Source organism: Heptranchias perlo, chromosome 3, assembly GCF_035084215.1.
Source record: "Heptranchias perlo isolate sHepPer1 chromosome 3, sHepPer1.hap1, whole genome shotgun sequence".
In the NCBI taxonomy this organism is placed as follows: Eukaryota; Metazoa; Chordata; class Chondrichthyes; order Hexanchiformes; family Hexanchidae; genus Heptranchias; species Heptranchias perlo.
The window spans coordinates 65,507,500-65,533,938 of record NC_090327.1 but is presented as its reverse complement, the minus strand read 5'-3'; the positions used below and the strand labels follow the sequence as shown (position 1 = coordinate 65,533,938).

Sequence of the window (26,439 nt, the reverse complement as noted above, 5' to 3'; positions counted from 1 at the left end):
CCCTTTCTTGAATAGAGGTGTTACATTTGCGGCTTTCCAATCCGCTGGGACCTTTCCAGAAACTAGTGAATTTTGGAAGATTACAACCAATGCATCCACTATCTCTGTAGCCACTTCTTTTAAGACCCTCGGATGCAAGCCATCGGGTCCAGGGGACTTGTCAGCCTGCAGACCCATTAGTTTGCCTAGTACTTTTTCTCTAGTGATAGTGATTGTTTTTAGATCCTCCCTCCCCTTTGCCCCTTGATTATCTACTATTATTGGTATGCTTTTAGTGTTTTCTACTGTGAAGACAGATACAAAATATCTGTTCAATGCCTCTGCCATTTACTTGTTTTCCATTATTATTTCCCCAGTCTCATCCTCTAAGGGCCTATACTTACTTTAGCTACTCTCTTCCTTTTTATATACTTGTAAAAGCTCTTAGTCAGTTTTTATATTTCTTGCTAGTTTACTCTCAATCTATTTTCTCCCTTTTTTTTAGTCCTCCTTTGCTGGTTTCTAAAGTTTTCCCAATCTTCAGGCTTACCATTAACCTTTGCCACGTTGTATGCCTTTTCTTTTAACTTGATACCATCCTTAACTTCCTTAGTTAGCCATGGTTGGTACACCCTTCTCGTGGAGTCTTTCCTCCTTACTGGGATATATTTTTGTTGAGAGTCATAAAATATCTTTTTAAATGTCTGCCACTGCTCATCCACCGTCATACCTTCTAATCTGTTTTCCCAGTCCACTTTAGCCAACTCTGCCCTCATGCCATTGTAATTGCCCTTATTTAGGTTTAATTTCACAATCTCAGATTGTGAGAGAATTAAATAGAGACCAGAATGAGAAAAATATCAACCATAAAAAGTATAAAAAAGAACAGAAGACAAACAGAAAGTTACAGAGAGCAACACAACGAATGAGAGAATTGGAAAGAATAAGTAAATTGTCGGGATTAAAAGTCAATTTAGCTTTTATTTCCTTCAAGAGCAACAGCACAAGAGATCAAGTGTATTGTTTCCACATCGTTCACCTGAGGAAGGAGGTAGCCTCCGAAAGCTTGTGAATTTAAAATAAAATTGCTGGACTATAACTTGGTGTTGTAAAATTGTTTACAATTGTACAATATATTGTACATTAAATAGTATAACGCCCTCTGTGTTATAAACAACATATCCTCCAACTTACCACGAGCAACACCACAGGATACCGGCTGCTAATTTTCTATGTGTAAACACCAATAACTAATGATCAAAGTCTACAGAAGAACTGAACTCAAAAACTAAACAACTCAAAAGTAGAAAAGAAATGGTCTTTTAATACATAATTCAAATTGCACAGGCGAGTACTCATAGAAATTTCTAGTTACAATGACTTCATTATCACAGTTTCAAGAACTATAGTAATTACACAGCTCTTCATCAATTGGTTTTAAAATTTTCTTTTCAGGCAGGTTCACCACCCAACCGGGAGCAAGACCAAAGAAAATTTGCCGAGGATCCTTGCGCATTGTTAACATGCTACACAGCTCATCTTTGGTAATGTCTGGTAAAATGTAGCCATATTTCTTAGCCAGTACCATCCGTACCTCTTGAATTTTTGCTGGATCTGCTAAATAGCCACGATTTCGAGCATCTGTATAGTAAGGAACTAGATCTTCAGGTGGAAGCATACGTTTTGGAATGGGTTGTCCTCTTAGAAAAAAGGGCACTGGCTTACACAAAATATCTGTTTGAATGCAGAAACATTGCTAAATGGTTAACTATGCTGATACATGAAGAAGATTAAATTACTCTACACTGTAGGTTTGTTGCATACCAGTTTAGATAGTTAAATCCACAGTAAGTTTATTGCTCAGGTACACTAAAGTCTGGACAAATCATACCTGATACAAGCTCTGAATTCTAATACAAGTTCCATACTATACTTTAGACCTAACTACAACATACCACTTTCTGTTTATCAGGATTGACAAAAACTACTGCAATGCACCTACTTGTTTTGTTCATCTCTCAGTCATTCTAAAAGTGTCAATTTAGTGCCAATTGGTGAGCAGTTTTGTGCTGTAGACCTATACCCACCATGAACTGGACTGAAGTTAGCCAGTCATTTTTGCAGGACTCTTACAGTATTAGATTTTTGATCATGTTCTCCTTTCTATTGTAAATAGAAGCTGGTGCAAACTGGGTGCAAGGCACGATCCCTGTGCCTGAACAGGTAGGCCCAAGGCGCACCTGATATTGAGCCTCGGGCCTCACCTAAACGAGACCGGCGAGCTTCAGAACTTGCTGGGCGTCCCCAGGCAGCTTGCCGGCAAAGAGGCCTGGAATTCCAGGCCGATGCGTCGCCGGCAGAGACATCAGTTAAGTGATTAAAGGGGAAGGGAAGGCGATCTGGAGGGGGGCAACTGGGAGGGAAGGCAATCGGGGGAAGGGCTACCCTTTAAAGGGCAACCTAATTTTGCACAGGGGGCCTCAAACAGGCGTTAAGCCCCTTGCATATGCAAATAAGGGGCCTAACACCTGTTTTAGGCTCGGACCCTATTATTTTTTTGCCTATACCAATATGGCAGGTGGCGTACTTCCAGCTTGTAATGAGTGCACCCTTCCAGCCTGCCATATTGGGGGCTTAAGCATCCACTTAGCACCTGAAAATTGGGCGCAAAGTCATCAAATTTCTAGACCAAAAAAATTACAGAATGAGTATTTAATTTTAGATAATTCTCAAAAGGCACAATAAAAGGCCCTGCTAGCTTTGAACAAATTTATGCACAAATGGTTAAAAACAGAACTAAGCTTACCTAAGCTCCGTGGATCATAGAATCCAGTAGTTATAATTCCACCATTCCTTTCAATCGCAGCTATAGCAAGCTCTGATGCCCACTGGACTTCAATGCTCACTTTTGCAGCAAAGCTGTCAGCACCCTAAAAATTGAAATGAGAACGCTATGATAACAATAGTCAGGTTAATTTTCACAAATGTAATTAATTATTGGCTCATCCGTGGTTATATTTTATAGTAATCTATGTGAAAATGTTATGTTAACAATTACCTATTCGGATGGATATAAATTTCTCAGTTTCTAATTATATCCTTGATAAACTAGCAGGATTGTCTACAGGGTCACAAACTGTGTGCTTTTGCTTCCATCTAATGGCAGCCAGAAAAACAACTGTTCAAATAAACTATAACTGCCTAGCTTTTTGTCCGTTTCTTCATTTGATTAGGAACACAGGTTAGTTGGGACTAAAAAAAAGCAGCTGATATAAACAAATCTTGTAAACTGAACAGAGAACAGCACGAACTCCTACTAACCTATAAAGTAACCCACCTCCTCTACCATACCGCGGCCCATTTGCTGCTGAAACTCTCATCCATGCTTTAGTCACCTCCAGACTCGACTATTCCAATGCTTTCCTGGCCAGACTCACATCTTACACGATCACTAAACTTCAGCTCATCTAAAGCTCTGCTGCCCACATCCTATCCCGCACTAACTCCCATTCACTCATCATTCCTGTCCTTGCTGATCTATACTAGCTCCCGATCCCCTAAACATCAAATGTAAAATTCTAAGCCTCATGCTAAAATCTCTTCATGGCCTCACACCTCCATAACTCTGAAATCGTCTCCAGCCCTACAACCCCAGAAGTCTCCATTCCTCTCCCTCTCTTTGCCCGCCATTTACAGTCATGCTTTCAGCCATCTGGTACCAAAGTTCTGAAATTCCCTCCATAAACTCTTCCAACTCCCTCTACTCTACTCACCTCTACTCACCTCGCCTCGCCTCTCCTCTCCTCTCCTCTCCACCCGTCCCTTTGACCAAGCTTTTGGACACTCATCCTAATATCTTCTTTGGTTCGGCATCCATTTTGTGTGATTACACATCTGTGAAGTGCCTTGGAACATTTTTCTAAGTTAAAGTTGTTGTAACATTCAGAGAGGAAGGCGGGCGGGGGCGGGAAGAAGGCAGGCCGAGGGGGGAACGCGAGCGGAGGGGGGAAACTGCAGGCGAATTTTTCCTCAAAGGTTTCATCAGACGTTTTCTACCTCCATGAGAATATTCAGAGATGGATTTGCACTTCAGGGCAGGGAGTGTTCTTGGCGGGTGATTATTGCTCCTCGAGTCGGGATATGTCTGTAGGATTCTTCTTTACATACAAACCATTACCTAAACACGTTTAGCTGGAAATTTCTCCACAGTGGTTACGTTTGTTTTTCATATCTTCATATCCTTCCATTGGATAGAATAGTGTAAAGTAGTTGATGGATTCGCTCCTTTCGTTCCGTAACCATATTTATACCAGCCGATAGGGCGGTTAGTTCTATATGGCAGGAGGGATTTATGGGCTCCCACAACCCATACAATAAGGAGGAGGGGTGGGAGCCACCCACACCCACCAGACATGAGTATCCCGCTGGATGTCAACCCAGAATTCAGAGCCGGAGCTCTAGTCTCCTCTCACTAGGACTGTCTGGAGTGGGGGTTTGAACTTTGCACCTTCTAACTCAGAAGCGGGAATGCTACCACTAAGCCAAAGGCTTACTCCTAGTAGTTAAGTGACCTTGTCCATGAGATAAAATGGAAGAATTTGTAGCCATTTGTGTTTGAGATAAGATTTCTGGAACTTGTGAGACAAACACAGTAAATATCTTAATGAAGTTTAGTCTTCTGAATTGTACTGCTTGTATAGCTGCTAAGGATTCAAAAGCAACATGTGGCAGATTTATTTCTTGTTATTTGCATGGGCTTCCTGGGATTAATAAAGAGAGGATTGGAAAATTGCTAAGCCTACTTAAGAAATAGAGCTGTCACTTTGTGTCGTCAACATAGAATAATGCTTGGTTTGCATTACCTCCTCTACTAGCTGGATTCCATAGTCTCTCTTGAGTGGCTGGACAGTAACTCCTCTAGCATTCACCAACTGGGTCAGGTCAATAGGTTGACTGGGATCCACTCTGCCCAGGTCTATCAAATACTGCAATCGATTCAGACTTAGGGGTTGGTACTGCCGCCTATAACTGAGAAAAGAAGTTTGAAAAAATACTTGTTTTTCTTAAACATAATATTAAATTTATAAAATTCTGCACCAGAACAAGCCATCCTGCCCATTAAGCCTGGTCCTTCCACAGACAATGTATAATCTGTCCTTCAGTGCAGTACCAATTATACATGACAGATACGCAGATTATACATATAGGTACAGATATGCAGGCATACATATAGGTACAGATATGCAGGCATACATATAGGTACAGATATGCAGGCATACATATAGGCACAGATATGCGGGCATACATATAGGTACAGATATGCGGGCATACATATAGGTACAGATATGCGGGCATACATATAGGTACAGATATGCAGGCATACATATATACAGATATGCAGGCATACATATACATACAGATATGCAGACATACATATACATACAGATATGCAGACATACATATACATAGATATGCAGACATACATATATGCATATACATGCACATCGACATGCACATATAGAAAGAAAGACTTGCATTAATATAGCGCCTTTCACAACCTCAGGACTTCCCAAAGCACTTTGCAGCCAATGAAGTAGTTTTGAAGTGTAGTCACTGTTGTACTGGAGGAAACGTGGCAAACAATTTGCACACAGCAAGGCCCCACAAACAACAATGAGATAATGATCAGATAATCTGTTTTAGTGATGTTGGTCGAGCGATAAATATCAGCCAGGACAGCGGAGAGAACTCCCCAGCTATTCTTCGAATAGTGCCATGGGATCTCTTACATCCATCCGAAAGGGAAGACAGGACTTTGGTTTAACATCCCATCCGAAAGACAGTGCAGCAATCCCTCAGTACTGCACAGAAGTGTGAGCCTAGATTTTGTACTCAAGTTCCTGGATTGGGATTTGAACCCACAACCTTCTGACTCAGAGGCGAGAGTGCTACCAACTCTGCTGTCACTGCTGACACCCTATACATTTATACACACGCAAATACGTCAATAGACATGTAGTAACACCTATACACAAGCAAGCCTATACATATGCTTATACACCTATACATAAGCGTACACACACACATACATGCACGTACGTAAGTGTACACGCATATACGTATGTGTATACAAATATGCATACACATACTCATACACATAATTGGGTACAGTAGCATAGTGGTTATGTTACTGGACTGGTAATCCAGAGGCCTGGACTAATAATCCGGAGACACAAGTTCAAATCCCGCCATGGCAGCTGGGGAATTTAAATTCAGTTAATTAAATAAAACCTGGAATAAAAGACTAGTATCAGTAATGGTGACCATTAAACTACTGGTTGTCGTAATAACCCATCTGGTTCACTAATGTCCTTTAGGGAAGGAACCTGCCGTTCTTACCCAGACGGACCACCTGGCATCGGACCACTAGGCACAGGACACGATAAAGGTAAACCAAGCCCAGTCGACTCTGCAAAGTCGTCCTCACTAACATCTGGGGACTTGTGCCAAAATTGGGAGAGCTGTCCTATAGACTAGTCATGCAATAGCCTGACATAGCCATACTCACAGAATCATATCTTTCAGCCAACGTCCCAGACTCTTCCATCACCGTCCCTGGGTATGTCCTGTCCCACCGGCAGGACAGATCCACCAGAGATGGCGTCACAATGGTATACAATCAGGAGGGAGTGGTCCTGGGAGTGGTCCGGACCCCATGAAGTCTCATGGCATCAGGTCAAACATGGGCAAGGAAACCTCCTACCGCCCTCCCTCAGCTAATGAATCAGTACTCCTCCATGTTGAGCACCACTTGGAGGAAGCACTGAGGGTAGCAAGGGCACAAAATGTAATTTGGGTGGGGGACTTCAATGTCCATCACCAAGAGTGGCTCGGTAACACCACTACTGACCGAGCTGGCTGAATCCTGAAGGACATAGCTGTCAGACTGGGCCTGCGGCAGCTGGTAAGAGAATCAGCACGAGGGAAAAGCATACTTGACCTCGTCCTCACCTATCTACCTCTCGCAGATATATCTGTCCATGACAGTATTGGTAGGAGTGACTACCGCACAGTCCTTGTAGAGACGAAGTCCCGTCTTCACACTGAGGAAACCATCCATCGTGTTTTGTGGCACTACCACCGTGCTAAATGGGATAGATTCAGAACAGATCTAGCAGCTCAAAACTGGGCATTCATGAAGCGCTGTGGGCCATCAGCAGCAGAACTGTATTCCACCACAATCTGTAACCTCATGGCCCAGCATATCCCTCACTCTACCATTACCATCAAGCCAGGGGATCAACCCTGGTTCAGTGAGGAGTGTAGAAGAGTATGCCAGGAGCAGCACCAGGCTTACCTAAAAAGGTACAGTGCCAACCTGCTGAAACTACAACACAGGACTACATGCATGCTAAACAGCAGATGCAGCATGCCATAGCGATCCCACAAACAACGGAGCAGCGGAGCAGATCAAAGCTCTGAAGTCCTGTCACGTCCAGTCGTGAATGGCGGTGGACAATTAAACAACTAACAAGAGGAGGAGGCTCCGTGAACATCCCCATTCTCAATGTTGGCTGAGCCCAGCACGTGAGTGCAAAAGACAAGGCTGAAGCGTTTGCAACCATCTTCAGCCAGAAGTGCCGAGTGTTTGGTCCATCTCGGCCTCCTCCCGATATCCCCACCATCGCAGAAGCCAGTCTTCAGCCAATTTGATTCACTCCAAGTGATATCAAGAAACGGCTGAGTGCACTGGATACGGAAAAGGCTATGGGCCCCGACAACATCCAGTCTGTAGGGCTGAAGCCTTGTGCTCCAAAACTAGCCGCGCCTCTAGCCAAGTTGTTCCAGTACAGCTATAACACTGGCATCTACCCAACAATGTGGAAAATTGCCCAGGTATGTCCTGTCCACAAAAAGGTCAAATCCAATCTGGCCAATTACTGCCCCATCAGTCTACTCTCAATCATCAGCAAAGTGATGGAAGGTGTTGTCAATAGTGCTATCAAGCGGCACTTACTCAACAATAATCTGCTCACCAATGCTCAGTTTGGGTTCCGCCAGGACCACTCGGCTCCAGACCTCATTACAGCCTGGGTCCAAACATGGACAAAAGAGCTGAATTCCAGAGGAGAGGTGAGAGTAACTGCCCTTGACATCAAGGCAGCATTTGACCGAGTGTGGCACCAAGGAGCTCTAGTAAAATTGAAGTCAATGGGAATCAGGGGTAAAACTCTCCAGTGGCTGGAGTCATACCTAGCACAAAGGAAGATGGTAGTGGTTGTTGGAGGCCAATCATCTCAGCCCCAGGACATTGCTGCAGGAGTTCCTTAGAGCAGTATCTTAGGCCCAACCATCTTCAGCTGCTTCATCAATGACCTTCCCTCCATCATAAGGTCAGAAATGGGGATGCTTGCTGATGATTGCACAGTGTTCAGTTCCATTCGCAACCCCTCAGATAATGACGCAGTCCGTGCCCACATGCAGCAAGTTCTGAACAACATCCAGACTTGGGCTCATAAGTGGCAAATAACATTCGTGCCAGACAAATGACAGGCAATGACCATCTCCAACAAGAGTCTAATCACCTCCCCTTGACATTCAATGGCATTACCATCGCCAAATCCCCCACCATCAACATCCTGGGGGTCACCATTGACCAGAAACTTAACTGGACCAGCCACATAAACACTGTGGCTACAAGAGCAAGTCAGAGGCTAGGTATTATGCGGCGAGTGACTCACCTCCTGACTCCTCAAAGCCTTTCCACCTTCTACAAGGCACAAGTCAGGAGTGTGATGGAATACTCTCCACTTGCCTGGATGAGTGCAGTTCCAACAACACTCAAGAAGCTCGAGACCATCCAGGACAAAGCAGCCCGCTTGATTGACACCCCATCCACCAACTTAAACGTTCACTCACTACACCACTGGTGCACCATGGCTGCAGTGTGTACCATCTACAGGATGCACTGCAGCAACTCGACAAGGCTTCTTCGACAGCAGCTCCCAAACCCGCGACCTCTACCACCTAGAAAGACAAAGGCAGCAGGCGTATGGGAACCCTGCACATTCTGCAGAAACGCAGATAGACAGGCGCCCGCCCGCAGATAGACAGGTGCACACGCATGCCCGCAGATAGAAAGGCGCCCGCACACACACAGACAAGCGCACAGACGTGCACGTGTACAGACAGGCACAGACGTGCACGTGTACACAGGCACAGACATGCATACATATATTGTATATTTTTCCCCATGAAAAGCAGTATATACTTTTCAAAATATGATGTAATGACAATAGTTTGTGATGTGAATGAAAATAACATTAACTGCATGGTCAATAAAGTTGTTCATTCACCAACCTGTGCCCCTCATTGTATCCATATTTTGGAATAACAATATAAAATGGAGTCTGTCCACCTTCAAACCCTAATCGTGGGCGGTTTCCACGCTGTGTCTGGCCTTTGTGACCTCGGCCACTTTTTTTCCCTCCATGGATGCCCCGGCCACGTCTTTTTTCCTGGAAATTAAACATCATTTATTAGTGAACTATCTACGACAGATTTTCCTTCAAACTATCTACGACAGATTTTCCTTCATCTTTGTTCCAGTTGAAGCAAAAACAGAATGGCAAAGATAGCTAGTTATGAGACATCAGTCTTTTTTGCATTTCTAGGAACAAAAATCCAAGTACAATAATAATCCTTTCAGACCTCACAAAAAAAAAGTTGCATTTTGGCCTTCCTTGATTATGGCTAAGAAATACTGTTAATTTGGCCAAAGCACTCTTAACACCATCTTGCTTAACATTTTTGAAGTTATTTGCAAAATGATGACTCAAGCAAGAATAAGCATTAATTTGTTTGAGCAACCTCCTCCAGCACTACAGAACCCCTTTCCCAAATCAAATTGTCCATTCCTCTGCATCTGGCCTTTGGTGCCTCCCTCCTTCCTTTGTCCCACCATTGGTGGCTGCGTTTTCAGCTGCCTAGGCCCCAAGCTCACTAAATTGCAAGGGAGTTGGAGTATAAGAGTAAGGAGGCCTTGCTGCGATTATATAGGGCTCTAGTGAGACCACACCTGGAGTATTGTGTAGTTTTGGTCCTTACCTAAGGAAGGATACACTTGCCTTACAGGGAGTGCAACAAGATTCACTAGATTGATTCCTGGGATGAGAGGGTTGTCCTATGAGGAGATTGAGTGGAATGGGCCTATATTCTCTGGAGTTTAGAAGAATGAGAGGTGATCTCATTGAAACATATAAAATTCTGAGAGGGCTTGACAGGTTAGATGCTGAGAGGCTGTTTCTCCTGGCTGGACAGTCTAGAACTAGGGGTCATAGTCTCAAGATAAGGGGTTGGCCATTTAGGACCGAGATGAGGAAAGATTTCTTCACTCAGAGGATTGTGAATCTTTGGAATTCTCTACCCCAGAGGGCTGTGAATGCTCAGTCATTGATATCGATAGTTTTTGGACTCTAAGGGAATTAAGGGATATGGAGATAGGGCAGGAAAGTGGAGTTGAGGTCGAAGATCAGCCATGATTTTATTGAATGGCGGAGCAGGCTCGAGGGGCCCTATGGCCTTCTCCTGCTCCAAATTCTTATGTTCTAAACTCATCTGCCTTGCCATCTCCCTCTCTTCCTTTAAGATCCTACTTAAAACCCACTTCTTTAAACAAACCTTCAGTTGCCCCTCCTAATATCACCTTCTTTGGCTAAGCGTCTTTTCCTCTCCCTCCTCTTCTGCCTCTGTGAAGCAACTTACAAATTACTTTATAAATGCAGGTCGTTGTTGTTTTGGAAACGCTCTCACCATGATTCAGAGTGTTCAAGCCCCCCCCCCCCAGGATCTGAGAGCATGACCTCGGCTGACCTCCCAGTGCAGTACTGAGGGAGTGCTGCACAGTCACCAACTTTTGGATGGGGCGTTGGAACGACGACCTGACCTCCCGCTCAGGTGGATGTGAAAGATCCCACGGCTCGTTTCAAAGAGCAGGGAGTCCACCCCGGCGTTTCAGCCAACATTCTTCCCACGACCAACACCAAAATTGGATCTCGCTGTGCACAAAAATGACATCTACCTTTGCCCACAGAACAGTGGCAGCAACTCAAAAGTGTTGTTGAGAGCGACGATAAGGTGCAATTCGTCCTCTCTAATGATTTGACTCTGGTCACGGTCAAAGGGCGGTAGGGGAATACACGCGGCTTTCAACAGCAGTGGGGCGGGACAGGCGATGGGCGCCCAGAGTCCCAAGGCCCGGGCTCCCAGGCCCTCATGGCCGCCCTCTGTGAGTGGGCCTGCGGTAAAATGCAGACTCGCGGTGCCGGTAACTCACCCTTTTCTTGGCTCCGGGGTTCGGTTTCAGGTTGGCGAGTGAAACCCGCGGCAACCGCCGCAGCAGCTCGAGCCCCGCGCGACCCCCGCGCGAACACATTCTCAACCCGTCGCCCAGCAACACCGCGCGCGGCCGCCGTAAAGGCCACGGTGACGCTGTTTTACGGCAGGGGGCGGGATTGGGTCGTGGCCTTGGAGTGACCCATTTGTCCTTTAACTTCCAGTCACCGATTTTGTGTGTGGTTCGCAGCCTCTATTCTGGATCTTTCATAGCTCAGAACTGTTAAATATGCGAGTAGCAACTGACAAAAATTTGACCAACAGACGCAGTTTTTTTTTAAAATTGTAAGACCGCTTTTACATGGGGCATTTATTCCCGTTCATCACAAAGACAGCGGGAAAATGCTAGACAGGAGACCGCATATAAGCAGCGAGGAGTCAGTCCCAACCGTTTAAAACTAAAGCGAAATACTGCGGATACTGGAAATCAGAAATAAAAACAAAACGCTGGAGAAGCTCAGCAAGTGAGGCAGCATCTGTGGAGAAAGAAACAGAGTTAACGATTCAGGTCAAAGACCTTTCCTCAGAACTGCGACCTGAAAGGTTAACATCTTGTGTCTTTCTCCACTGATACTGAGCTAAACTTCTCCAGCGTTTTATCTTCTTATTCCAACCATTTAAAGGTCGGCCTGGAGCCGCGCCTGCGCAATCCGCCGGTGATTGTTTATCCTGATTGACATCCCAGTTGGCCAATCACAACGTCCGAGCCGGGCTTCAGGCGGCGGAGGCGTCAAATTCGGATCAAGAGGGGAGGGGCGGGACATCCGGTGGTGAGTTGTGCGGCGGCGCGGGACCGTGGATGTTAACGGCTGAGGAGCGGAGCGGAGCGCACGCTGAGAGCGGCGGTGGGCGTGTGGTGTCCTGTGTGTGGTGGAGGTGACCCGGGGTTAGCTGGACGTTTTTCTTTTTTTTTTGTTGTGTATGTGTGGTAACAACATGTCAGCGCCGGTTCCTGCCATTATCCCCGCTGCAAAGAAAGCAACGGCCGCGGTGAGTCTCACCTGGAAGGCGATGGACAAAGGGCGGGTGCAACTTTCAGTGCTTAATATTGTCCGGTTCACGGCACAACCGGAATAGTGCGCTGATCCCAAGAATACTGACTAAATCACATACTGAGAAAACATGTGCCGAGGGAATGCAGTGGAGGGGGGGGAGGTTTGCTGGTATTTCTAGGTAGTTACCATCTATGGTAAGTTGTATATTACTTGAGACTTTTTCACCTCTTCGTGAATTAATAAGGATGTAATTCTCGGGGAAACAAACATATACAATGCAAAATTAGAGGAAACGAAAGCTGCTATCAGAGCTGCTTAAAAGGTCACTGGAGAAGAGGATAGTAGACAATTGGGATAGAAATGGTAACAGCTTTCTTAACTGCTTTAGTTGTCAGAACCATTGAAGACTCTAAGGACATTGAAAGATTCCCAGAGACGGATTCAAATGGACTCCCATGGGAAGGTTGAGGTATTAAATGATTACTTCGCATCAGTCTTCAATCTTGAAGACCATGATCAGCTACCAGCGAGAAGTTGTTAACAGAAAAATTGTAAATGTTAAGATAATGGGGATGTCATCTTAGAAAGGATTAGAAACCTTAAAATAGCTCAGGTTGCCAGGCCAAATGACAGTCACCTGAGGGTTCTTAGAGAGACATTTGCTTTACTTGTGTCTTGCTTGCATCTGTAACAGTTCACTAGGGTCAGGGACTGTTCCCTTAGACTGGAAGGATGTGTGCATAAATCCAGTTTTCAAAAGGGACAAGGCAGATCAAGGCTGTATAAGCCTATTAGTTTGACCGTTCATAGGTAAGATGCTTTAATGGATCACAATAGATGTTCTATATTATTACCTAGATGAAGGAGTCATCAAGGACACCCAGCATTGCTTCTGGAAAAGAAGATTGTGTCTTACTATCTTGATTGAATTTTTTGAAGACGTCACCAGGTTAGCAGCTGACGGAAGCCTGGTAGAACATAGAAACAGGATAGGCAATTCAGCCCTTTAAGTCTGTTCTGCCAATCAGTTAGATCCTGGCTGATCTGTACCTCGACTCTATTTACCCGCCATTGTTCCATATCTCTTGATACCCTTACTTAACAAAAATGTAATGCTCTCAGTCTTGAAAATTTCAATTGTCCCAGCAATCTCAGCTTTTTGGGGAAGAGAGTTCCATATTTCCATTACCCTTTGTGTGAAAAAGTGCTTCCTGATTTCACTCCTGAATGGCCCAACTCTAATTTTAAGATTGACCCCCACCAGAGGAAATAGTTTCTCTGTATCTACCCTATTGAATTCTTTTAGCATTTAAACACCTCGATTAGATCACCCTCAATCTTCTATACTCAAGGGAATATAAGCCAAGTTTATGTAACCTGTCCTCATAATTTAACACTCAAAGCCCTGGGATCATTCTGGTGACTCTTTGCTGTACCCCCTCCAAGGCCATTAAATCCTTCCTGAGGTGTGGTGTCCAAAACTGAATGCAGTACTCCAGATGGGGTCTGACCAAGGCTCTGTACCATCCTCCCCTTTGTGTTCCAGCCCCTTGAGATAAAGGCCATTCCATTAGCCTTTTTGATTACTTTTTGTACCTGTGAACTAGGTTTTAGTGATTTGTGCACATGGACACCCAAATCTCTTTGCTCTCTCACAGTTCCTAGTTTCTCACCATTAAGAAAACATTCCGATTTGTTTTTCTTGGATCCATTGTGGATGATCTCACACTTTCCCACGTGGAACACCATTTCCCATAGTTTTTCCCACTCACCTAATCTGTCTATGTCCCTTTGTAATCTTGCTCCCATCTACACAATTTACTGGGCCTCCTACCTTAGTGTCATCTGCAGACTTGAATATACAACACTATTCCTTCATCCAAGTCATTGATATATATGGAGAAAAGCTGAGGCCCTAGTACAGATCCCTGGGGAACACTACTTGTCACATCCTACATTCACTTTATCTCTACTCCCCGTCTCCTACCTCCCAACCAATTTCTAATTCACATTGCAAGGTTACCTCCAATTTTGTGTGCTTTCATTTTAGCTAATAAGCTCATATGCTGAACCTTATCAAATGACTCTTGGAAGAACATATAGATAACACCCATAGACACTCCCTTATCCATCATGTTAGTGATCTCCTCAAAAAATTTAGCTAGATTAGTCAGACATCCTTTATAAATCCACGCTGACTTTCTGATCAGCTCATACTTATCCAAGTGTTCAGTCACTTTGTCCCTAATGACAGATTCCAGTAACTTCCTGAAAACTGATGTTAGACTGACAGGTCTGCCTTTACTTTACCTGGTTTTTCACTTCCTCTCTCCTTAAATAATGGAGTGACATTTTTAATTTTCCAATCTAACGGCACAATTCCTGAATCAAGGGAGCTTTGGAAAATTCTGATTAACGCATCTCCAATTTCCTCACCTATTTCTTTTATTTTCCCTTGTATCGCTGGTATTTTATCCTCTCCCTCTAATGTGAAAAAGGATACAAAGTACTTGTATAACAAGTCTGCCATTTCTTTATTTTCGATTACAGTATCACCTGCATCTGCCTTTAATGAGCCCACAATCCCCTTTGCCATTCTATTTCTCTTAATATAGTTATAAAAACTTTTACTGTTCGCTTTGATAGCCCTTGCAAGTTTTTTTCATATTTCCTTTTTGCACCTCAATACTTGCTTTGTATCCCTTTGTTGCCTTTAATAGCTCCCCCAGACTGCTGGTTTTCCACTTTTCCTTGCATTTATGGAAGTGTTTTCTTTTAGCGTGATACTGCCTCGTACCTCATTTGTTGAACATGATTGCTTTTGTCTTTTAGGGGTATGTATTGGTTTTGTATTGTGCCAAATACTCCCATTGTTTGTAGGTTTACCCATTAACAGTTCAGCCCTGTTTACTGTGGTCAATTTATGTCTCATCCCTTCGAAATTTAAAACCTTGATTTGTGACTCTTACTATTTCCCTCTCAAATTCAATCATATCATGGTGACTAAATCTGTTCCCTTATCGCTTCTAAAACTTATTGTTCCCAGAAACTGTCCCGAATACACTCTAGAAATTTGCTGGCTTTACTGAGCTGTCCTGCTTCTCCCTGTCTAGGTAAAAATTATAACTGCATTGTTTTTGCTATATGCTTCTCTGATCTCCATATTTATACATCCTACCGCTACATTACTAGTATCAGGAGATATGTAGACAACTCCTACCAGAGTCTTGCATCCTTTGCGATTCCTAATTCTACCCAAAGTGTTTACGCTGCCTGCTCATCCTTATTAAAATTATTTCTTTCTACTGCTATAATGTGCCTTTTATCAGTATTACTACTCCTACCCCTTTCCCAGTTTCCTTATCTTTTCCAAAGATCTTATAGCCTGGAATATTTAGCTTCCAATCGTGCCCATCTTGTAGGTAGGTCTCTGTAATGGCTACTATATCATAGTCTCGTTTGCATCTGTCTTTAATGGGCCCACATTCCTCTTTACCACCCTCTCTCATTATTTTTATAAAAACTTTTGCTGTTAGGTTTAATATCCCTTGCAAGGTTTTTTTCATATTCCCTTTTTGCACCTCATTACTTTCTTTGTTCCTTTGTTGCTTTTTATAGCTCTCCCAGTCTGCTGGATTTCCACTTTTCCTTGGACTTGTGTAAACCTTTTCTTTTAGCTTGATACCTATTTAAATTTAAAACCTTGGCTTGTGACTCTCCCTCCTCTCTCTTAAACATAATATCAAATTCAATCATATTATATTCACAGATAGACAGACGTTATCCATCTGGATTTTCAGAAAGCATAATTTTCTCAATCGGTTACTCCACAAGATAGAATCAGTGGAATTAGTGGGAAGTTGCTAGAGTGGATAAAGAATTGGCTGCATGCCTGTTGACAGAAGGTTGTTACCAATGGCTGTGGATCTGTTTGGAGACTGGTTACCAACGGTGTCACGCGGGGATCCGTGTTAGGACCTTTGTTTTTTATTATCTATATTAATGACCTCGATGAAAGTGTTGGGGATGATAGGAAGATTTGTGCTGGTGTTTGGATTGTGGTGGAGACTAAACAACTGAAAGCAGATCTTGATGTGTTGGGGGAATGGGCCTACGTTTGGTAAATGGTATTTAACTTAGAGCAGTGCAGTGTTACGCACATGGGCACGACTAACGCTAAGCATATTTACACCTTATAAGGAACAGAACTGAAGCCTATGATGAAAGAAAATGATCATAGTTCATAAATCTCTAAAGATTCACGACCAATACTATGAAGCTATAGATAAAGCAAATGGGATGCTGGGCTGCATTCATAGGACCATCCATTACAGAATGAAACCTATCATTTTGTCCTTGTACAAGACCTTGGTTAGGCCTCTTTTAGAATACTGTCCAGTTCTGGTCCCCTCACATGGTGGATAATATTGGGGCTTTGAAAAAGGTTCAGAGGAGGACCATAAGAATGATTTGCAGTTTAAAACATGTTAGCTACCCAGATAGGCTTAAAGAGCTGGGTCTACGTACTTTAGAGACTTGTATGCTCAGACGATTTGATTTGAAGTCAATAAAATAATGAAGGGAGTAGATTGTGTGAACATTGATCAATTAGATAGGTTGAGGAGGACCAGGGGGCATGCATATAAATTACACACGGGAAGAAATAGGTTGGATGTTAGGCAGTTGTTCTTTTCCTATAGAGTAGGTCTGTGGAACATGTTACCGGCTTGTGCAGTGAGTGCTAATTCACTGTGTACCTTTTAAGAGAGAGTTGGATTTGTTCCTGGCTGGGGGAAGATCACATCGTAGAAGAGGAAGGTATCAATTAATATAAGTCATGGTCAATGTGATTTCCTGGACTAGTTTCGATTGCCTAAAGGGACAAGAGGGGAATGTTCAAAATGTTTTTTCCCTGATTGTCCTTGGTTAGTGACCTGTTTTTTTGTCTCTCCCAGGAGACTACATTGGCATTTCGGGGGTAAGGATTCTCTTGATGTGATGCATAAGACATCACAACTATATGGGACTGATAGATGAACCAGCTGGTCTTTACCTGTTTAACATTTTCATAAGTTATATTCCTTTCCTTCCATCCCCTCAAAAAATAAATGTTACATAAAAACACCAATGATCTATTGGGACAATGTGTTTCTACCCCTTAATTTTGCGCTCCCAATTTCTCCTGAGTTTTATTTGCTTTTAATGTATCCTTACTTTTCAAATTTTTCTGTATTTTCAGTTGTTGGAGTTGTTTCTGTCTCTTATCAGTTTCTATTTTAGTTTTTGTTTCCTCCCTACTTTTGGAAAATGTTTGTTAATCATAGTTTATCATCACTTAACTTCTTTTCAAGTTTAGTATTAGAACTAATGTCATTAGTGCAGGACACCACTGGGGCTGAAAAGAGTAGGAGAGAAGGTGTGACATTTGACTGATTAGGTGTAGCATTTTTATTTTGTAGCTGCTGTTAATTAGTTATTTCTGTATCTTTTACTTATTCCAAATTGCTTAATAAAATGGAAGGCCATACTGCTGGATATTTGAAGGCAAAAGTTGATTATTTACTCTGGTAGATAAACTTTTCCATCCAATAACTCAATATTAATTCCTTTACCCCAATCCATAATAACAAACTTAAAATATATAATATTGGCAAACAGTATCATTTAAAGCCCTACATAGTTGACAGTTGTATAATTCTTTCCTGGATTCACCTTCTCTTCTCCCCCCACACCCCCCTCATGCATATTATTTTGTCCCAGAAGAATAGGATAAATGTCTGGACGGAAACATACTCCCCTCCTTTTAGAGAGCAGTCCAGGTGTGCACTCATGGTAACCAGAAATATTGTGGGGTGGTCTGCGCCCTTGCTGTTGACTTGCTTTCTTTTTTTCTTCCACCAGACTCCCAGCCACTGTTGCCTGCGCCACTATGCCAATTTTTCATGCCTCCCTTTTTACCTATCACCCTTTAGCTCTCTCTGTCTTGTATATTTAATTGATTTCTCCCATTCTGCCATTTAATCAACTTCTATTCTCTACCCAAGCACTTAACAGATCATTCTATTTCTTTTCCTGTGTGTCTGTTATTTCTTCTTTTTGCCTACCCCCTTTCCCTTGTGGTCCTATTTAAATGCTGCTCATCTGTGTCATCTAGTCCTGAGAAAAGGTCAAAGGATTGAAATGTTGACTACATCCTTTTTTTTCAAATGATCCATAAGGATGACACTGGGTTGCCTCAGTGTCATCAACAGAAGAAACAAATTTATACATGTCCCCCCTCTTTTAAGGGGCACAACTAATAAAGGAACTCAGACATAAAATGTACTTTCAACCAAAAAAAGGAAACTTATAAAACTAAATCAATGTTATTGCTCATGTCAGTAAGACACTCCATTCCCTGTGGTGCCCAGCGGTCGCGGAAGGTGGACACCGCGTGCTCCCTCTCCAGGGCCACTAGGGTGTGGAGAAGACCGCGGAAGAGAGGCAGACAGCCAGAGTGACCACCCCCCAATTGCCGTGTCCTAGCCGTTAGGTTTCTTGAAAGGATCAGTTCAAGATCTGGGGAGGTGGAGACGTGCTCAATGCACCCAAGGCTGTTAGTTACGAGCGTAGCTGGATTTGGTGTTTGTCTGGATGCTATATTGGCCAGCATCCACAACTTGCCTCAAAGCTTGCTCCATTACAGAACTGTAAAGATTCCTGTCAGAATGCTTTCTTACCACCCAAATTAGTTGTTATTGCAAATGGACATTCTTGCCACTTGGAATACCGACTCCTTGAAGGGTAAGCTAAAGTTCAAATTTTTCCTTTCCCAAGAACAGATTCTTGTCTTTGCTGTACAGAAAATGTGTGCAAATATCAATGGCCATCACCTAAGGTCCCATGGATACCAAATAGGTGAAGAGCTTATGAACTCAAATATCAATAGGACCAATGGTGTGGCTTATCACTGACCCAAACCTACTTACAGTGGAAGTCTGAGTGTGCTTGGCTAACCTTGTCCACATAAAGATGATCTTTAGCAGTACAAGTTGTCAGCCTTGGCTCAGTTGTAGCACTTTCCCCTGAGTCAAAAGATTGTGGGTTCAAGTCCCACTCCAGAGACTTGAGCATAAAATCTAGGCTGACACTTCAGTACAGTACTGAAGGAGTGCTGCACTGTCGGTGGTGTTGTCTTTCAAATGAGACATTAAACTGAGGCCCCGTGTGTCCTTTCAGTTGGACGTAAAAGATCCCATTTGTAGAAGAGCAGGGAAGTTCTCAATTGTGTCTTCAACCAACACCCCTATATGTGGTCATTATCTCATTGCTATTTGTGGGACCTTGCTGTGTATAAATTGGCTGACGTGTTTCCTACATTACAACACTGACTACACTTCAAAAGTACTTCATTGGCTGTAAAGCGCTTTGGGATGTCCCAAGGTTGTGAAAGACATTATATAAATGCAAGTCTTTCTTTTATTACATGTTGATCTACATTGGATTTAAAGTTTCTATATGGATGGAGCCAACCATTTACATCACACCACATCTGCCAAAGATGGGTGATGAGAGTTTTTGTGGCAGTCATTTCAGCCCAAGTGAATTAAAATAACCAGCTTTGATTAAACAGCATGTGTAAGAAGAAAAAGATGGTTGCAATGAGGAGTTATTTTCGTTGGTGGTTTTAATTCCCCAAACAAACAATCACTAAATAACTTTAACAAACTGGTTAGTAGAACAGTATGATGTATCTCCTTATGTTACTTTATGCCTGGCCTGAAAGCACCGTGATAAGTTGCATGCTATTCTACTCGACCCATGGTCACATATTACTTGATAAGCAGAGGACTTTTTTCATGCTTTCAGTAAAGCAATTACTTTAAGTAACCTGTATGCTTTTACTAAATATTATTGTCCTGGCTTGTCAGATCAGGGTGATAAACACTTCAGCTTTGCAGTGCTGCAAGCTGGCATGTACTTTTAGATCTTCAGAATCCCACCTCCAAGTCTGCAGTACTTTGTACTGCTCTTTGTATATGAAGTTGCACAAATAAGGAAGAATATTATGTTGGTATTGTAGGTGTGGTCTTACTCTATGACTGTGGAGTTAAGCTATAGATCAATCTCCCACCCTTCTGATTCTTGGTGTTGATTGAAGCTATTAATTGTGTTTACATGTTCCATTTGAACATTTGAGTCTGTTTACTGGTCAAAAAGTGTCTCTTGTGTATTTGAAATCTCTGGAATAATGTTTTCCTACAGAGTTTCACCCATTTGGTAGGTATTACAGCCTTCTGGATTTCTGGCTTGGTTCTCTTCCCCTGCCTCCCCTCCTGCTTCCCCCTGCCCCCCCAACCTTGGGCCAGAATTGTGGCCTATCATGCATGCGTGGCCTCTGATCTATGTATACACAATTTACACCATTATTCATTTTTATACAGTGATTTTACCTTTTACCCCCGAATAATTCACTCTTGGCTTTTTTTAAACTGACTGGTGATCTGCACATACATATTCTTTTTATTTAGTAGGCAATAACCTGTTTTTGCTAATGCATTTTATTTTTGCAAGTTCATTGTTGTGTTATTGAGAGCTTTAGTTTTGGACTTCACTCGCTGACATTTCGAACCAGTTCATCGATTTGAGTCCCCTTGTGCAACATCACTGGCGATCTACAAGTATACAATATGCTGCTCCATTTGTAATCTAAGATAGAATAGTATTGTGCTAAAGATGTCAGTAACAACTTGTAGTGCAACAATGAAACCAATCAAATTTATAGAAATAATTTCAGACTTGAGAGTGCACAAACCCCACCTTCTCACAAGTGGTTAGGCAGTGAACAAATGTGACTGGATATGATGCTTCTAATCAACAAAAAGAAATGGCTCCCCTAATTTGTTGTTAAAAATGTTGGTTAATAATGTCAATGGACAATGACAAACATAAGTAAGTTAGAAACAGCTTGGTTTTGTGAATTTTAATTTTGACCTTGCTTAAAAAAAATGCAGGCATGTCCTGATTGTATGCAATTCTGTGTCATAAACTTATTTATGGTTTTGCACTAATTTTTTATGAGGAGCATTTTCTGTGCAGAAAATTTAAGCAAATTTTTGTTTAGGGTGTTTACATTGACAAATGAGACAATTTACTAGTAATGCCAATTTAAAAGTCATTCTTACAGGGCTTCTCCCCTTTTACTTGCAGGTTATCTTTCTACATGGATTAGGAGACACTGGGTAAGAGGAGACTTTCGTAGAAGTTCTGGTGTACTGTATATCACTTCAAAGACAGTACTTTGAAACTTTGTTATAGTCAGCCATGTAGAGTTCCTCCATGGCTCAATAAATGTACTCGTGTGGTATGGAGACCAAGAAGGTCCCATGTTTAATTCCTGACATGTGCTAGGTTAGCTAATTATTGTCAGGGTGAGGAAGGGGCATTACAATTGCCCTTGGTGTCCCTCAGCTACAGACTGAGTAAAATTGGCTAAGGTTCCTGTACTTTTTCCACACACACAGACACACCCGTGTCTAAGGACAGGGTTGGTCTCCATGATCAAAAAGCACCCCAAAACTCACTCTCTCTAGGCTTGCATGTGATGAGCATGCATATGGATGAGCTATTGGCACAGTGAATACCACACCATAATGTGATTGTTATTACTTGATTAATTCTATACATTCACTACTAAATAGAAAAACCTGTAACAATTCTATTAGTGCCTATCGTAATAAAAATACACCAGACAGGATTTAACCGAAAATGTAGACAAAGCACATATAGTAGCTAATTTTTGAAAACATTCATAAATACCAATTCAGATCCATACATCTCATAATGCAAACTCAGCATCAACCAGTTTAAATCTTTTGTGTATTGGATAATACTTTATCATGGCTTATGTGGCCAAAGCAGCATGAAATACGAGTTCGTCTCTGTACCTGGAATATGTAGTTTATTCTATATGTGAGTGTGAACAGACTAGAACTGCTTTCCTGCAAGCCGCTGGCAGTTTAAAAATAAATCAAACAGCTAGTGCTGGATCTCTCCATAATTTACTATGGCAACTCCCTCATTGTGGCTGTCTTTAAGCATTCTGCACCATCAGTAATATATATAAAAAACACATCAATGCTACACAAGAGCTCATGCATCTCACAACCACTCGTGCACAAGCAGCACCTAAATAAAAACCAAACAAACCTGGAAACCAAGGTCAAATCTTAATAACCAACGTACACATCAGTGAAATAAAAACACAAAATCTGGGAAGTGAATTTTCTGCTGCATCTGAAAGGACAGATTCATCTTTTGGGTGTAGCCCTTTTTGTCAGAACTGTGAATGAGAAAGTGAGCCACTTAATAGGACTGAACAGACTGGAAAGGGGAAAACCACAGGTAATGGTAAGGAATTGAGTATGCTAACTACTATTACAAGAGGCTGTAAATAGACTTTTTAAAAAGCAAAAGATGTGGGGGAGAAATGCTGGATGATGGACAAAGATCTCAAATAGGCAGGAAAGAGAATTGAAAATGGTGTGAAAACAGCACTTTCAGGCTTTAGAAATGCATTTAAAAGGGGACTGAAACATCTTCAAAATGAAAGGGAATGAAGGTAGAATTTCTAGTTTTTATTTCCTTTTACAAGAAGATCTCTATTGACATTGCTTTCAAATCTGGTACATGGTTGATTTTTTTTAAAGGTTGTTTTGCATCTATCAAAATATGATGTTAGGTGTATGATGACTATGTGCTAGATGAAAGATTTTATATATGAAGATATCTATATAGATGGACATATTTACATAGACATACATACTGCATCCTCACTTATTGTCCAGTTATTGGTGATGTTGTAATATGCATTGTGACGGCTGTCCTCAAGCATTCAACCGTGCTACTGAGTAATGCTGTGCACAATGCAATCCTCCCCACCCTGAAAAATATAGTACCAGCACACCCAACAAAAACTTAGTCTGTTACTGAAATTTCTTAACTTTTTAAACTAATGCACATGACACAACACTGCACAAAAATATAATAGAACCATAGAAACATAGAAAATAAGAGCAGGAGTAGGCATTCGGCCCTTCGGGCCTGCTCTGCCATTCAAAATGATCATGGCTGATCGTCTAACTCAGTACCCTGTTCCCGCTTTTTCCCCATATCCCATGATCCCTTTAGCATTAAGAAATATATCTATCTCCTTCTTGAATACATCTATTGACTTTCCCTCCACTGCCTTCTGTGGTAGAGAATTCCACAGGTTCACCACCCTCTGAGTGAAGAAATTTCTCCTCATCTCTGTTCTAAATGACATACCCCATATCCTGAGACTGTGACCCCTAGTTCTAGACTCCCCAGCCATCGGGAACATCCTCCCTGCATCTCGTCTGTCTAGTCCTGTTAGAATTTTATATGTTTCGATGAGATCACCTCTCATTCTTCTAAACTCTAGTGAATATAGGTCTAGTCGACCCAATCTCTCCTCATACGTCAGTCCTGCCATCCCAGGAATCAGTCTGGTAAACCTTTGTTGCACTCCCTCCATGGCAAGGACATCCTTCCAAGATAAGGAGACCAAAACTGCACACAATACTCCAGATGTGGTGTCACCAAAGCCCTGTATAACTGCAGTAAGACGTCCCTCTCCTGTACTCAAATCCTCTTGCAATGAAGGCCAACATACCATTCGCCTTCCTAACAGCTTGCTGCACCGGAATGCTTGCTTTCAGCGACTGGTGTATAAGGACACCCAGGTCTCCTTGCACGTCCCCTTTTCCCAATCTATCACCATTCAGATAATAATCTGCCTTTCTGTTTTTACAACCAAAGTTTTTACAACCATAGAACCATAGAAAAGATACAGCACAGAAAGGGGCCATTCGGCCCATCTTGTCCGCGCCGGCTCGAAGAACAACCAGTTGCCCATTCTAATCCAACCTTCCAGCACCCGGTCCGTAGCCCTGCAGCTTACAGCTACTTTTTAAAAGAGTTGAGGGTCCCTGCCTCTACCACCAATTCGGGCAGCGAATTCCATACACCCACCACCCTCTGGGTAAAAAAGTTTTTCCTCATGTCCCCTCTAATCCTTCCGCCAATCAGCTTAAATCTATGTCCTCTAGTTCTTGAACTCTCCGCTAGGGAAAAGAGGTACTTCCTGTCTACTCTATCTGGGCCCCTCATAATTTTGTACACCTCAGCCTCCTCTGCTCCAAGGAAAACAACCCCAGCCTATCCAATCTCTCCTCGTAGCTGCAATTTTCAAGCCCTGGCAACATTCTTGTAAATCTTCTCTGCACACTCTCCAGGACAATTACGTCCTTCCTGTAATGTGGTGACCAGAAATGCGCACAATACTCCAACTGTGGCCTTACCAGTGTTTTATACTGTTCCATCATTACATCCCTGCTTTTGTATTCTATACCTCAGCTAATAACAGAGAGCATTCTGTATGCCTTCTTCACAACCTTATCTACCTGTACTGCCACCTTCAGGGACCTGTGCACATGCACTCCAAGGTCTCTCACTTCCTCTACCCCCTCAGTATATTCCTGTTTACTGCGTATTCCCTTTTACTGTTTGCCCTCCTAAGTGCATTACCTCACACTTCTTTGGGTTGAACTCCATTTGCCACTTTTCCGCCCACTCCGCTAACCCATTGATATCTTCTTGGAGTCTAGGGCTATCCTCTTCACTATCAACTACATGGCCAATATTTGTGTCTTCTGCAAATTTGCCAATCATACCCCCTACATTCAAGTCCAAATACCACAAACAGCAAGGGACCCAACACTGATCCCTGTGACACACCACTGGAAACGGCTTTCCATTCGCAAAGATATCCATTGACTTTTACCCTTTGTTTCCTGTTACTGAGCCAATTTTGGATCCAATTCGTCACATTTCCTTGTATCCCATGGTCTTTTACCTTTCTGACCAGTCTGCCATGTGGTACCTTATCAAATGCCTTACTAAAATCCATATAGACAACATCCACTGCACTACCCTCATCAATCCTCCTTGTCACTTTCTCAAAGAATTCAATCAGATTTGTAAGGCATGACCTTCCCTGAACAAATCCATGCTGACTATCCCTGATTAAATCATGCCTTTCCAAGTGACAGTTTATCCTATCTCTCAGTATTGATTCTAATAGTTTGCCCGCTACCGAGGTAAGACTGACAGGCCTATAATTGTTCGGCCTTTCCCTCGTACCCTTTTTAAACAATGGTAATACGTTTGCAGTCTTCCAGTCCTCCAGTAGCTCCCCTGTATCTAGTGAGGATTGGAAAATGATCCTCAGAGCATCCGCTATTTCCTCCCTGGCTTCCTTCAATAGCCTAGGAAACAATCCATCCGGCCCTGATGACTTATCAACTTTCAAGGATTCCAGTCCCTCTCGTACTTCCTCTCTCGTTATGTTTACCTTATCCAATAGTTCACACCTCCTCTTTAAATACTATGTCTGGATCATCCCTTTCCTTTGTGAATACGGAGACAAAATATTCATTTAAAACCCTACCCACATCCTCTGCTTCTACACACAAGTTATCCTTATCATCCCTGATAGATCCCACTGTTTCCTTAGCTATCCTCTTGTTCTTAATGTACTGATAAAACATCTTTGGGTTTTCTTCAATCTTACTAGCTAATATTTTTTCATGCACTCTCTTTGTTCTCCTTATTTCCTTTTTTATGTCATCCCTGTAATTTCTATACTCCTCTAGGCTTTCTGCAGTATTTAGTTTTCTGTGATAGTCATAAGCTTTCTTTTTCTGCTTTATCTTGCCCTGTATACTTCTAGATAACCAGGGGGCTCTAGATTTGGCAGTGCCACCCTTTTTCTTTGAGGGGACGTGTGCATTGTACCCATAGAATTTCACTTCTTCGTGCCTCCCACTGGCTTGCCACTGGTTTCTCCACAAGTAGTTGTGTCCAGTCCACTTCTGCCAAATCACCTCTTAGTTCTGTAAAATTTGCCTTCCCCCAATTTAAAACATTTACTCCTGATTTAACTCTGTCCTTTTCCATAATAATGCTAAAACTAACTGAATTGTGGTCACTTTCCCCAATATGGTCACCC

The 26,439-nt window shown here is 42.5% G+C and overlaps 2 protein-coding genes across 5 annotated transcripts in view; one reads left to right on the top strand and one right to left on the bottom strand.

Moving 5' to 3' along the window:
• Positions 1-1,283: 1,283 nt before the first annotated feature.
• Positions 1,284-11,775, bottom strand: mrpl15 (mitochondrial ribosomal protein L15). Its single transcript, XM_067980000.1, has 5 exons — positions 11,315-11,775; positions 9,340-9,497; positions 4,842-5,007; positions 2,786-2,909; positions 1,284-1,713 (listed from the first exon to the last, which is right to left on the bottom strand). Exons 1-5 carry the CDS (start codon positions 11,411-11,413, stop codon positions 1,376-1,378), a joined length of 885 nt encoding a protein of 294 aa, XP_067836101.1. The 5' UTR covers positions 11,414-11,775; the 3' UTR covers positions 1,284-1,375.
• The window catches only part of lypla1 (lysophospholipase 1), a 44,574-nt gene continuing 29,674 nt past the window's right edge, over positions 11,540-26,439 (top strand). The window contains exons 1-2 of one of the 4 annotated variants that reach the window (XM_067980023.1): positions 11,540-11,658; positions 21,558-21,589. Coding sequence is in view for 2 of the 4 variants with exons in the window: in XM_067980007.1 (XP_067836108.1) it covers positions 12,295-12,363; positions 21,558-21,589 (101 nt within the window). In the remaining 2 variants the exon portion in view is untranslated. Of the gene's footprint in view, positions 11,659-12,123; positions 12,364-12,534; positions 12,563-21,557; positions 21,590-26,439 lie in introns of those variants that run through there. The other 3 variants (XM_067980007.1, XM_067980016.1, XM_067980014.1) reach the window with 3 other exon arrangements.

What these genes read in the sequence shown, in the direction of transcription:
- mrpl15 (XM_067980000.1), bottom strand. Translation starts at nt 11,413, where the DNA reads ATGTGTTCGCGCGGGGGTCGCGCGGGGCTCGAGCTGCTGCGGCGGTTG. An exon ending in GGATACAATGAGGGGCACAG is followed by an intron (nt 5,008 to 9,339) that starts GTTGGTGAATGA and finishes TTCTTTTCTCAG; the next exon opens with TTATAGGCGGCAGTACCAAC. An exon ending in CTATGATCCACGGAGCTTAG is followed by an intron (nt 1,714 to 2,785) that starts GTAAGCTTAGTT and finishes GCATTCAAACAG; the next exon opens with ATATTTTGTGTAAGCCAGTG.